The sequence below is a fragment of the Bombyx mandarina genome, chromosome 13, assembly GCF_030267445.1.
Source record: "Bombyx mandarina strain Sakado chromosome 13, ASM3026744v2".
Taxonomy (NCBI): Eukaryota; Metazoa; Arthropoda; class Insecta; order Lepidoptera; family Bombycidae; genus Bombyx; species Bombyx mandarina.
This window is the reverse complement of record NC_143220.1, coordinates 15,900,139-15,914,491: the sequence shown is the minus strand read 5'-3', so window position 1 is coordinate 15,914,491 and position 14,353 is coordinate 15,900,139. Positions and strand designations below refer to the sequence as shown.

The window sequence follows — 14,353 nt, the reverse complement described above, 5'->3', positions numbered from 1 at the left end:
TAAATATTTATTAATTAAGTGATTTTAGAGAGGAAGTCACAAGGAATGACGTTTGTAATTTCATTAACGAATAAATGTTCTATAGGTGCTTTTTTTATCATGCGGTCCCTTGATAAGTTTAAAATTTGCGTGCGGTGCGGTAGTGCGGTGCACCTTCCTTGAGATGCGCTGCGGTAGTGTGTTACGGACTTTAGAGTCAGCAAAACAATTAAAATAGATTGTAATAGTCTAAGAACAACACGTACTCAAAATACGATAAAATTCAGCATGCTAGAAATGGGCTGATGGCACTGTACTATGCCATATCTTTATGTTTTGCGGCAAACGACAACTTTATAAAATCAGTGTAGCAAATTTTAAAAATCGTCATATCGTTTACTTGGAAAATTTGAAGCACGAACTCGTCTTAGATTTCACATAATATCTAAATCACATCATCTTTGCACATAACAATATACTTACTTCCTATTAAAGTATGAATTCTACAAATACATTCATACTCAACAATATTTAAAATAAAATAAGCCAAGAACGTTTATCGATAAAACCTACTAACATTAAAATCTTCTGGGCAGCACTAAAACCGCCATGTTTTGTGGCCAGATGACGTCACAGTGGCACGAATTTTTTGTTGACGTTTCACTTCCATAGGTTTCCTACTTCAGTGGTTTTGGGTTGTACATTATTTATTGACTATGATATCGATTTAATATGATTGATTATATAAAATTTCATAATTTATCATGCTTAAAACATACAAAAATAATAATTAAAACGTATTTTATAGGATCTCAAGAAAGTCGATGTCCTAAAACTATTATCTATATGTATTTAAATTCATTATGGAGCCCTCATCCGAAAAATCCATTTTTCGGTCGGAATCTATTGATCATGACACTAATCATAAATACCACTTTAAAATATGTCATCAAAACATATTTAGACATTCTGTTTAGATATTTCGGGAAAAAGGCTACCGACAAAATCTCTTCGGAACTATTTAAATAAAATAGTTTTATTCCGCAGTGAGTAAAACACTATGTAAATTTGTTAAATTTTTAATAATTAAGTGATTTTAGAGAGGAAGTCACAAGGAATGACGTTTGTAATTAATGAATAAATGTTCTGTAGGTGTTTTTTTTTTCATGCGGTCCCTTGATAAGCTTAAAATTTTAATCACTCTCAAGTGAGAGTGATTCAAATGGTGCGGCGCACCTTCCTTGAGATGCGCTGCGGTAATGTGTTACGGACTTTAGAGTCAGCAACAGAATTAAAATAGATTGTAATAGTCTAAGAAAAACACGTACTCAAAATACCATAACATTTAGCATGCTAGAAATAGGCAGATGGCACTGCACTACGCCATATCTTTATGTTTTGCGGCAAACGACAACTATGTAAAATCAGTGTAACAAATTTTAAAAATCATCATATCGTTTACTTGGCAAATTTGAAGTACGAACTCGTCTTAGATTTTACATAATATCTAAATCACATCATCTTTGCACATAACAATATACTTACTTCCTATTAAAGTATAAATTCTACAAATAATTCATACTAAACAATATTTAAAATAAAATGAGCTAAGAACGTTTATCGATAAAACATACTAACATTAAAATCTTCTGGGCAGCACTAAAACCGCCATGATTTGTGGCCAGATGACGTCACAGTGGCACGAATTTTTTGTTGACGTTTCATTTCCATAGGTTTCATACTTCAGTGTTAGTGAGTTCGAATAATCCCTTAGGCTACCAACAAATAGGTAGGGGGAAACAAGATCAAGATCTTTTTAGACTTCAATGTGTCATTCTCTTATCTCGATTCTCAAGGCACATGATCTCGTGTTGCATGTGATCATTGTTTACCTAAATATATTATATTATTTTGTATGAATTTTCTAACATACTGCTTACTTGTAGATCAATTAATCATAACATTTATATGGACATCCATGCAGGACTAAAAATATGAGTGTGTTAAAAGTAGCACTATACAGAATTTCAAACTATGTGACTAGTTTATTTCTGGTAGTTACCATCCATTATTCTGTTAAACAATGAAAATTAACTCTCATTATTTTAATACCATACATTACATATCTTGATTGAAATGTATGAATAAAATATATCTAGATGTTTCTTTAATCAATATTGAATTAAGAAGTGCAATGAACTAGTTGTTTCAATCTGACAGCAATGTGTGCCAAATGTGATTGTTCTGTAAAACAGAAATAATAAAGCAATTGAAGAATACACATTTTATTACATCTATAATACAAAACAACTAGGATAAGTGTTACACATATATTGATTTAGTATAATACAACATTAACATTTTTCACTGTCATACAATGATAATGGACTTCACTATAATTAACAAACTGATTCATCAGTTGCTTTGAGAAGTTTCCAGACTTTTAATAACATTAAAATTCAAATATGGCTTAGAGACAATTGATAATATATCATTAACCCCGTTAATTGGTCCCAACAAGAGTTACTGTTAGTAGATTACATGGTTATACCAAAGTTTGTGATTGGATAATGTGCAACACAATGAATGTGCAATTTCTTAAAAAGTAGCATAGCAATAATTCAATAAATGGTAAAAGTACACATCTTTATCTTTATCCTTGCAGCACCTGTGTTCTGTGTTATTTAAACACCTCAGAATTTATTGTGCAACATTGTTTTATGTTAATATTTTTTTGTAAATTTTTATTATAGACAAATGGGACAATTTGCCTTTATATTTTATTCCTGAACTTACAAAATGGGACAAACCCTTCTCAACATCAAATATTGATATCATTTATTTTTTGAACAACCACTTTACAGTTATTATAGTTCGTAAGTTTTATTTACCTCCATATTTCTAGGTGAAAATTTTGTATCTCAGTTAATTTGTAAAGAATTTACCATCACAAATTCACAACTTATTGGAACTGACAAGTCTACTAGTGAATTGTTCAGTGTAAAAAGTGCTTTTTATTTTGCTTTGGAGAGAAATATTTAATCGCTTCCGTGCCATATGAATCATGGTAGACACAGTCATATTTATTGCACTGAATTTAAATATTTATAACAAATGTAATTCTGTAAAATGTGATTCTTACATGAACATGTTTACTTAGTATGTTTTGTAAAAATATATCAATCTTTAGTCCAAATATCAAATGGAGTGAATGACAAGTCAGGCAAGGATACTTGGCACGGAATGTGTTAAGTGAGTTTAAATAATCAATCTGTGTGATACATACACTCTATTCGTAATTTATTACTACCTATCACAAGATATTTATAAAAATATTGTTGGCCACTGTTAAATATGAAAGCTAGCTATGAAGAGAAATCACAATTTTTCATAATAATAATCTTAATGTATTAACTTTTATAAAATTGTATAGTATTTTGTTTGGGACTTTTGTAAACAGTATAAATTTTTCAATATTTTTAAGGCTAAATGTAAAACTCATGTAGAAATATAGTGTGCGTCTATTACAAGTTTCCTTTGTCCAGTCGCGCTTGGTCGTTTCTGAACCCCAATCCCAGTCACAATAAATACTTTTTGGAATATATGTTTAAATTGGCTAACTATCGGCCAACATCTTTAGGCGCTTCAGTTACTGGAGGCGCGGCAGGGGATGACGAACCGGACGTTGCCCACACAATAATGATAATAAGCAACACTGCACCAATAGCACCTATAATTAACATCATCTTCAAATTCTGCCACCAATACTTGCGCTTAAGTTTTCCAGCTTGCTGTTCAAACTGTGCAGCCCCATGTTGCAGCGCATCTGCGCGATTATCTAGTTCCGACAATTTTTGGTCTCTTTCCAAAACTTTCTCGACATTGACACGCATAATGCCAACAACTTCATCTACTTTGGCTTGTGTTTGTGCCAAGCGTTTGTCGCTTACTCTTGGTGCGGAACTTCCTCCTTGTTCTTCCATTTTTACTGTATATTATGAACTGTTTTTATTAAATTTCAATGTGAATGTAATTAGATTAATGCAGAATATTATTATTCGGTCACTGGTGACGGGCGTAGAATGTAAATATGGCGTCACCACAGACTAAATAGAAATATTAGGATTAGGGATGGCGGATGGCGATCTAAGATTGATTACATAACCAAAATGAAACGATTTTTAATCGATAAATAGATTTCAAATAGTAAAATTTCGAGATTTTTGTATTTCATTTATAACGTTTTAAAGCTGGTAACTTGGTGAAATTTAACGATTTGATGCAGTGGTATTCAACTTTATTTTAAGGCAGTGTATAAGGTATATACGGATGAACTTTAGTACGATTTTGTAACAAAAGCCACAGCCATTTATTCAATTTTATTCGCCATCGTTGAAATATGTTTATAACCATCGCTCATGATCATCATCAACAGCACAACCAGGTCACATAGTATTCAAAAAATGCAATGGAGGAGAGTTTATTCCAAAACTAAATTGTATGTAGCAAGAAATCTTTTTGAAAACGCAGTGGTTTTAGGTTCGGCTATGGCGACAGAAATGTGACGATAAAAAAAAAGAGATCATAAACAAAGTTCAGCGATTTTATTGACTTCAATTCTCCCTGTCAAAGCTGCCCTAATTAATAAATTACTATGAACACGCGTTTTAATCTGAGGAGACAATTCACTAATAAAATAAATGAATTCGCATAACTTCGGTCAATCAATTAGCATTTCCACCAAAGATTCATTCTTCGATTTCATTTGTAAAATCACTTCCATTTCAATATTCATACGAGGCTTTGATTTTTGTAATACAAAATTTCATTACGTGAGTTTCGTTCCCTTTGCTTTTCCAATAGACAAGTTTAGTTTAGCAAAAAACCAAAAAACAGAGAGCAAATACATAAAGCATAGATAATACATGACATAGAGTATACATTATTAGTGATCAAAGTGGTCGTTCGGTCGTTCCTTTTTCTCTTTGTGCATTGTAGCCGATAAAAGCGTAAAGAAAAATAATTAATTAGGTCCTTCATCCAAAATGGTTAGTAAAATCTTTAATTTAATCTAACGTATCTTCATTGTTACTGATACTTATAAGTAAAAACGACGTATTCAGTGAAAACTAAGTGAAAATAGAACCCGGTGCCGTATAACCTCACGCACGTGTACATGTAATTCTAAATTAAAATTAATTTAATACAGGTATCATTAAATCCAATTCGTATCCTTAAAAATGAAGCAGAAGAGGAGAAAGCTGAAGTTGCCCGGATGTCCAGTTTCATCGGTGCCATTGCCATAGGAGATTTGGTAAAGAGTACTTTAGGTCCCAAAGGAATGGATAAGATCTTAGTTTCCTGCGGGAGGAACTCTGGTCAGGTAAAATTACTGTCTTTTTATTAAACATTAATAATGTATGCTGTGTTTTGAAATGTTTTATGCATAAAGAATTTTCGCTTCAGGTCGAAGTAACAAATGATGGTGCTACGATATTGAAATCTATTGGTGTGGATAATCCTGCTGCTAAAATCCTAGTAGATATGTCTAAGGTACAAGATGAAGAAGTCGGAGATGGCACCACATCTGTTACAGTTTTGGGTTAGTTTAAACTTTAGTGACAATAATTTTGTCTTTAATTTCATTTTTTTTATTGCCCTTGTAAGCAGACGAGCATACGGCCCACCTGATGGTAAGTGGTTACCGTCGCCCATGGACTTCAGCAATGCCAGGGGCAGAGCTAATCCACTGCCCACTGTTGAGTACTCTCCACAAGCCTCGTTTGAAAAAGAACAAGCAAGCAAGGCGCTAGGGAAGCACCTCGGCCAACACATTGACTCTGTACATTGTTATAAATTGAAATAAAACTTACCAAATAGTTGAAATATGTTTGTAAATATACTATTTTTAACATATAATCAGATTTTTTTTTGCAATTCATGTAAACGCATCTCATAATGATAAAAGTTCTATTTAAATTCAGCTGCTGAATTACTTCGAGAGGCTGAAAAATTAATTGAACAAAAACTGCACCCTCAAACAATCATTGCTGGTTGGAGAATTGCTTCTGATGCAGCCAAACAAGCTCTTGCAGAAGCTAGCTTTGATCATCAGAAGAACTTAAATGAGGCTTCATTAAGAGTGGATTTAGAAAACATCGCACGGACTACACTGAGCTCAAAGATCCTTTCAAATCACAAAGAGTGAGTAGTGAAAACCAGTATACTGTGAAATTACATTATTTTCAATATAAATCAATTGAAAAATATCTTTATTTATTAGCTATATCTGTGACATACTAGTATATGAATTTATATATATTTTAATTCATTAGGTCTTTTATTTTCCAAGAGTTATTGCTGTATTGCTAATGTTACCATTTGTATTTTTTTTTTGTAGGGCAACTCAATTTTATCTACCATAGTGTTTCCAATCAGGGTCTTCATTAGAATGTCTAAGTTCTGATTTTTTTAGAGTTTTGCAGAGCTGATCACCAAAGATTTAGGGGACAACTTTATATCAATGAGATGAGCTTAAATAAAGTATAAGTCATGAGAATCTGCTTTAAAAATAATGTAAATTTACCAGTAATGGCTGAATAATTATAACTTTTGGCTAAGAATCATAATTTCTTTTGTCATTAGCTGTAGCTTAATAGCAGATATCAAAAAACTGTAGTTTGTCTATGTGTCAGCTTATCTAGAAAATATTGGCATTAGATTATCTAAGCCCAAAAAGCAGAGGTTAATTAAAGTCATTTCTCATATTTTTTAACAAAAACTGTACAAATGGGGTAAAATGTTTTATGAGATTTTTATTTATTTATTTATTTATTTATTTATTTATTACACTTCATGTAAAATTTACATTGGCGGACTTAATGCCTAAGGCATTCTCTATCAGTCTAGCAAAGGTAGTGCCGAGATTTATATTTTTATCCAAATTACTAAAGCTTAAGGTATTTTTTTAATTAGCCTCAATAGTCCACTTAGTGTCAAGTGCTATCTAGAGCCAATAGGCATTACGATATACATACAACATTGTTGCATAAGTATTCAGGCCAAAGACAGTATAAACTGTATAATATTCTTTCAGGCATTTCACAAAATTAGCAGTTGATGCAGTTTTGCGTTTGAAAGGATCTGGTAATTTAAAAGCTATCCAAATTATCAAAATATCTGGAGGTCTTCTTGAAGAGTCATTCTTGGATGAAGGGTTCTTGCTAAACAAAAAAGTAAGTTTTAAAATAACCTTTGAATGATTGAGTTTTAGTGCTCTTTAGTTTTTCTATTTAATCATTACTTACAATAATAAAGAAAAACAGTACCTATAGATACGAAAATTTTAATGGGCATATTATTTCTTAAAGGTTGGTGTACATCAACCAAAGAAAGTAGAAAATGCTAACATCCTCATTGCAAACACACCAATGGACACTGACAAGATTAAAGTGTTTGGTTCCACAATTAAAGTGGATTCAATGGCCAAGATTGCTGAATTGGAAGTAGCTGAGAAAGAGAAAATGAAGGACAAAGTGAACAAGATTTTAGCACACAAATGTAATGTCTTCATTAACAGGTGAGATTGTTTTACTATAAAGATTTGTATTGCTCTATTTTTGGATACTCAGAAAATATTATTATAGATATAAATTACTTATTCTTATACAAAACTGATTGCTGTTGCAATGATTGGTTCTTAATTATTATTTCTGAGTCAGTGAGTCATAAGTTGTTTATATTTTGTATTTGCTTAGTTGGTCAAGTGAGCTCTGATCTGATGTTGACCAATTACAAGAGCTTATAGATTTCAAAATGTAAACAGAGGTGCCCATATTAATACCTTACCTCACTGTTTTTATTTTAAATTAGGCTGACCGAACCTAATTTAAGTAACTTATTTTTTTTACTCAAGAGTAGAACATAACATTAAACTGTTTTTTACAAACCTGATTATTTTTCTATTTATGTAGTGTATTAGTGAGGGTAATTGTTCTCCTTTTAATAAAATAATTGCTAAGGGGGGGTTGCATAAAGACACACACAATGAACTGATTTGTTACCCAACACATGTGCTAATTCATTATTAAATAACAAATCATAATAGTTTATTTCTTTCAAAAAAAGATCTCGTGACCCAGAGTATATAATCCAACGTATTTAAATGTTTATTGACTAAACTATAACATGACTTTGCTTGTTTCTTCAATAGGTGAAGTCAAACTAATGACCCCAGCGCTTTGTTGATACATAATAAAAATGCAGATATGACTAAAACAATATTTAAGTAAAATAAAACCAATTAACTGTGATAGCATCTGAAATAAGCATATATATTATAATACATAATATTATTATTAAATTAATCTCTTGAAATTTTTGTGTTTGGAAGCCTAAGAGGGTATCTTATTATGGTAATTTAAATTTTCAGACAACTTATATACAACTACCCAGAGCAGTTGTTTGCTGATGCTGGAGTAATGGCAATTGAGCATGCTGATTTCGAAGGTATCGAAAGGCTTGGCTTGGTCACTGGAGGGGAAATTGTGTCAACATTTGACTCACCAGACAAAGTGAAACTTGGTCACTGCAAATTGATCGAAGAGGTAAAATGACATATTTTAAATCATAAGAAAACCTCTTCTCAATAAGAGATTTGCCGTCAATGCAGAAAATTTGTCTTTTGATCTGTTGCTATACCAATGTTCCTCAAGCATGGTTTTTTTATCAATCTTCTGGTGCATAACTTGCTTATCAATATCAATTGAAGCACATACTCAAAGTAGACATTTTAAATATCTACTAAAAAGTGCATTTGTGGTTTCACTGTTCTGTTTGAGTTTTTTTACAAACTATTCAAATACATGAGTCGTCTATTATCAAAGGCGGCAATCTGACTTTTGGACAATGATTGGTAAATCAGAAAAACGAATTATTGACTTTGTATTCCATTGGCAGTCACAAAACTCTTCGGAACGACATCTTAGATAAATAACAGGTTAACTATTAACCTTTATTTAATGCAGGTTTTGAACCGTATTCTTTGAAGGAGACGATGATATTCAAATAAATCTGTATTGACATATCAATAAAATCTTTTTGTCCAAATGTACAGATTGCCGCCTTTGATAATAGACGACTCACATATCCCAATCTTTTAAGGATAAAGTTTTTTTGTTTGGTTCAACTGAGTTTTTGCTGTAGTAACTACTTAATTGGCAACGTTTGTGGTGTGATGTTGTTTTCTGTCACCCAAAACATTTCAAGAATAAATCACAATATAAGGCAGCTATTTATAAAGTAACAGATTTATAATCAGTGACCACTCACAGGTTCTGATCGGTGATGAGAGCTTGATCCGCTTCTCTGGTGTAGCGTTGGGCTCGGCTTGCACGATCGTAATCCGTGGTGCCACACAACAAGTTATCGACGAAGCTGAGCGTTCACTCCATGATGCGCTTTGCGTGCTTGCTGCTACTGTAAAAGAACCGAAGGTCATATGTGGAGGAGGTATGAATTATTAAATAAAATAATTAAATAAAACTATGTTTAATATATTTTAATTTTGTATTTTACATCACATTTACACAAATGAATATATCGCACCTTTAGAATTATAGAGACCCATTTTGAAATTTTTTATTTCGACTTTAATTAAAAAATTGACCTAGAACGACCCTCTTCAGCTGCTCCTTTTAATCTATTTTTTTTTTTTTTCTACCTATGCTGATAGCCTTGAGAGGCTATTTCAGCTTCGCCTTAACGTTTGTAGGTGAGCTCACGGGGCTCAAACCTGACGACGATGCTAACACGAACCCTAGCAAGAGCCGTGCTTCGCAGAATCTACCACCGGATCGGAAACGCGACCCACTGAGAAGATCCGGCGAGAAACTCAGTGGGCTGTGTCTGAGAGTTAATTTGCTCGTCGAGCCCTTCGTCGCAAGCGACGGGTTCGACGAGAACGGTGACCGGTGCTTGAAGTACCTAAAAGCACCGTTAGTGGATCGGGAGGATCCGAGATGACGTGTTTTGGGCGACGTCGACTGCTTTCCATTCTGTCCGCAGGATCGGGAATGTAGTTACCGGCGGCCACGATCAGAGGGTTCTCGTGTCGTGCCGCTTTATCGAAGTGGTTTTAATCAAATGACCGAAAGTAGCTTATAAAGGGACAAATTTATCCATGGGTCTCTTTCACACCATCCCCTTCCGCTTATGTCTATTCCGTTTGAAAACTTTATTCGACGTTTTACAAAAAACACATTTTTTGAGTTAGGTCTCTATAATTCTAAAGGTGCGATGTGTGATTAATTAAAACATAATAATGTGTACCTAGTGTGATGGTGGGGTATGGTGAGGCGCATCAAATTTGCATCCTCCATTGCTATATGTCAAGAGTGTAACGACTAAGAAGACAGTATATAACTGTAATATTTGTTATAGCAAAATGATGCGTTAATCTCTTTTAGTTGGGATAAAGGGTGTCATAAATTTACAAATATTTTTTTTTTATAAAGGCTCGCAGATGCCTGTCACACTCACTGTCACAGTCACTGATCAACTTCGACTGTCTGGACTGAACACCCTATTATCTATATCCATATGTCAAAGTATTTGTTGCTTGTAGGGGCTGGTGAAATGCTAATGGCAGAAGCAGCTTCCCGCGCCGGCGCTCGCACAGCCGGGAAGGAAGCCGCGGCAGCCGAAGCCTTTGCAGTTGCGCTCCGGAGACTGCCGTCCGCTGTCGCCGACAATGCTGGCTACGACAGTGCTGATCTCATCGCTCGACTCAGAGCTCATCATTCTCGAGGAGAAAACACTATGGGATTAGGTACTCTAATTTCATATTGTACTAGGTGTACCCGTCCGCTTCGCTGAGCATTTAATATTATTATAAATATTTTTTTTAATGGCAATCTGCCGATACTTTCAGCAATTTCTGCCAGTGTTGTGTTATGTATAACACACTTTTTATTATGAAAAGTATCAAATTTTGGCAATTATAATGGTGCCTGGGACTAACACAAAATTAATGTTACTATAAACTTACATATTATAATAAAGATTATCTACAGAGAATAATGCACTACATATAATTATAACTGTATAGAGTTAGTAGTTAAAAACTTAATAAAAGCACTTATAATACGGGGGTCTGGGAACAGTGACCGGCCGTTGAATTTTCAGTTCGCTAATAAATTGGTCTCATATGAATGAGTTGTTCAAGCGACAATTGAGGAAAATGTGATCTATACTGCCGTCGTCCAAACCACATTCACATAACGAATTGTCACGTATTCTAATTTTATATAGAAATACCATTTAAAATGAACAGTATTATTTCTCACCCTCACAAAGATTCTCATCATTAACGCCCCCGCAACTGGTGTAGGGAGTCCAACACTCATATATATATTAGCCTATCCATTAAGTACATGTATTTTCTACGGGGATACCAAGTTTCAAGTCATTCGGATCCATGGTTCAGTAGTTATAACGGAACATCCGTAAAAACCACTAATATTAGTATAGATATTGATTCTAAAGCAATTATTAAAAAAAACATTAATTTTTATTCTTTAAAGGTTTTAAAGGTAATTCGAAGTCGTGGCCTAAAGGATAAGAAGACCGGTGCATTCGTATCGAGCGATGCACCGGTGTTCGAATCCCGCAGGCGGGTACCAATTGTTCTAATGAAATACGTACTTAACAAATGTTCACGATTGACTTCCACGGTGAAGGAATAACATCGTGCAATAAAAATCAAACCCGCAAAATTATAATTTGCGTAATTACTGGTGGTAGGACCTCTTGTGAGTCCGCACGGGTAGGTACCACCGCCCCGCCTATTTCTGCCATGAAGCAGTAATGCGTTTCCGTGAGACTATACTGAGACCTTAGAACTATATCTCAAGGTGTGTGGCGCATTTACGTTGTAGATGTCTATGGGCTCCAGTAACCACTTAACACCAGGTGGGCTGTGAGCTCGTCCACACATCTAAGCAATAAAAAAAAAATTGTACATATAGTATTGATGATCTAATTGTATTATCATACATTTTCATATGCAGCAGGCTTTTGTGGGTCACAGCCATAGTTAAAACATCAATTATAACAAAAATACATATATTTTTAATATGGTCATCACAAGGGAAAGCTTACAACCAAGAGTTGTTCATTTCATTCCATATTATGTTATATCACATTCTATGTTATATGGAATATTCTTTATAACACCACCACTTCATCCTCTAATTGTAGTTCTAACACTCATCACAAACAATCACATGAGAATTGTATGTATGTGGTACTTTATTCAGTTCTTAGTTAATGAGCAGATTTGTTGCGTTATACTTGTCGTGCAGAGCAGATAATCTACTTGAGACTAATGCCATAGCTTTAAGCATATGGCTATGTCAATAAAGTATAAGTATGTTAGGGAGGGACAGGGCAGGGTCAAGTGGAGACAACTTGTGAGGACCCTATGTACCAGCAGGGTACCCTAGGAATACAACAACAACAAGATGTTAGGGAGGGAATCTTTTTAGTTTAATTCAGATTCACTTCAGAATATTCTTTAGATTTAGATTTTGAAGTCACTTGCAGATTCCCACAAGTGGCGTCCATTAGTACAGGCGCTTGTATGTAGTGCATAGTTAAATTATAGTTATTGTGACTAAAATGGGATGGTAAAAAATACATAGAATGCGCGATTTGGATTAAACATTATATAGAAATATAACGGATAGAAAACAATCAATCAAACAAATATATTTATGTGCATCTTAAAAATTACAATATATGTATATTTGGTCCCGTTTATTTGGATCAGGGTTTTAACTTTCCATTAAAATTAATTATCAAACTGAAAAACATACCCCCACATTTAAAAATTGTAAGCACAATTTGAATGGTTTTTTTTTGTTCATAGATATGCAAAACGGCACTGTTGGTGATATGAAGAAGTTGGGTGTGACCGAGTCGTATGTCGTAAAGAGACAGGTCCTGTTGTCTGCGGCTGAAGCGGCCGAGATGATTCTTCGTGTCGATAACATTCTGAAGGCAGCACCCAGACGCCGTGGGCCCGACCGTCGCCCATGTTAAACTTTTCTGCACTGAAAACCATCATCCCAAATAAAACAGTAATATTAGGGTAAACCATACAACCGCGGGCACTCCAACGTTCTAATACAATTGGCGCCGTAGAATAATATTAACATTATATATGGGCATTAAAGTACTCTGTAGTTTCCGGGTATGTTCAGCCTAAAACTTGCTTGCCGAATTCTATAAACATAAAAAAAAACTCATGTAAAACATTCCACAGAGTGACGTAAATCAATTGGCACTCATTTTCTTGATGTGCGAATCAGTGAATAAGGAGTACCAAAAATAATATGGTTTACCCTATAACACCAGAGTAATTTCAATCATCTCTAAACTAAACTATGGGATAAATATTAAGACCTACAAATTGTGATTACAAATTTGATAGAACTTAAATTTAAACATTCGGGTTAACATTTAAATAATGTCTTGAGATGTACTCTGGCTGACTAAGAAAAAATATTGAAAACTAATGCTGTTTTAATTAATGAGAAATGGAGTTATATTTTTGTATATTGATGCATTATATAAATTTAAAATCTTATGATGGTGGTTATTGATATTCTTGTATTTCAATACTAATATACACTTGATCCATTAATACGTTTACATTGTTTTCAAATTCGAACTCTGATAAAAATGTTTCATCACTCAAATGTTTTTGAAATGAAAATGGTTCACAAATTTTATTTTAGTTCATTATGCTTTTGAAAGTGACAAACAAGCTTTATTTAGTAATGTGTTTTATTGAAATGTTCATCTTTCTTTCTGTTAGTGTTGCTAGCAATTACACGTAATTAATGAGAGTTTCATTTTAGCTTTTAGTTTATTGGTCGATAATGCTAATGCCTTTAGTAATTTTAGCGATGTATTAACGATATTTAATAAAGTATCTAACTGAATAAATTATTGTTCTTTATATACCTAATTATTTATTTGAATACGATACTAAGGGTGCCTGTCCACCAGAGCGGAGAAACGGAGAAATATTAAACAACTAGCTGATCCGGCAGACTTCGTAGTGCCTCAATCGATAAATAAAAGACCTCAACTTTTGTATAAAATAAACTTACATCACACAAAAGGAATCTGTCCGACGGGGGCACGTCAAAGGAAAAACAAAATTGTTATTTTTATTTAATTCCGAGCATTTTCATATTAATATCATATATTCATCATATATTTACCTTTTAAACCTTCTCTGGACTTCCACAAATAATTTAAGACCAAAATTAGCCAAATTGGTCCAGCCATTCTCGAGTTTTAGCGT

General features: G+C 33.6%; 2 protein-coding genes across 2 annotated transcripts; one reads left to right on the top strand and one right to left on the bottom strand.

Annotated features, from left to right (window-relative positions):
- Positions 1 to 2,248: 2,248 nt before the first annotated feature.
- On the bottom strand, positions 2,249 to 4,102 carry LOC114245034 (synaptobrevin-1). Its single transcript, XM_028177038.2, has one exon. It carries the CDS (start codon positions 3,960 to 3,962, stop codon positions 3,600 to 3,602), a length of 363 nt encoding a protein of 120 aa, XP_028032839.1. The 5' UTR covers positions 3,963 to 4,102; the 3' UTR covers positions 2,249 to 3,599.
- A 771-nt stretch (positions 4,103 to 4,873) lies between these two features.
- CCT2 (chaperonin containing TCP1 subunit 2) lies at positions 4,874 to 13,989 on the top strand. Its single transcript, XM_028177019.2, has 10 exons — positions 4,874 to 5,027; positions 5,189 to 5,362; positions 5,446 to 5,581; positions 5,964 to 6,183; positions 7,076 to 7,214; positions 7,350 to 7,558; positions 8,411 to 8,585; positions 9,312 to 9,489; positions 10,604 to 10,807; positions 12,908 to 13,989. Exons 1-10 carry the CDS (start codon positions 5,025 to 5,027, stop codon positions 13,078 to 13,080), a joined length of 1,611 nt encoding a protein of 536 aa, XP_028032820.1. The 5' UTR covers positions 4,874 to 5,024; the 3' UTR covers positions 13,081 to 13,989.
- The last annotated feature ends 364 nt before the right edge of the window (positions 13,990 to 14,353 follow it).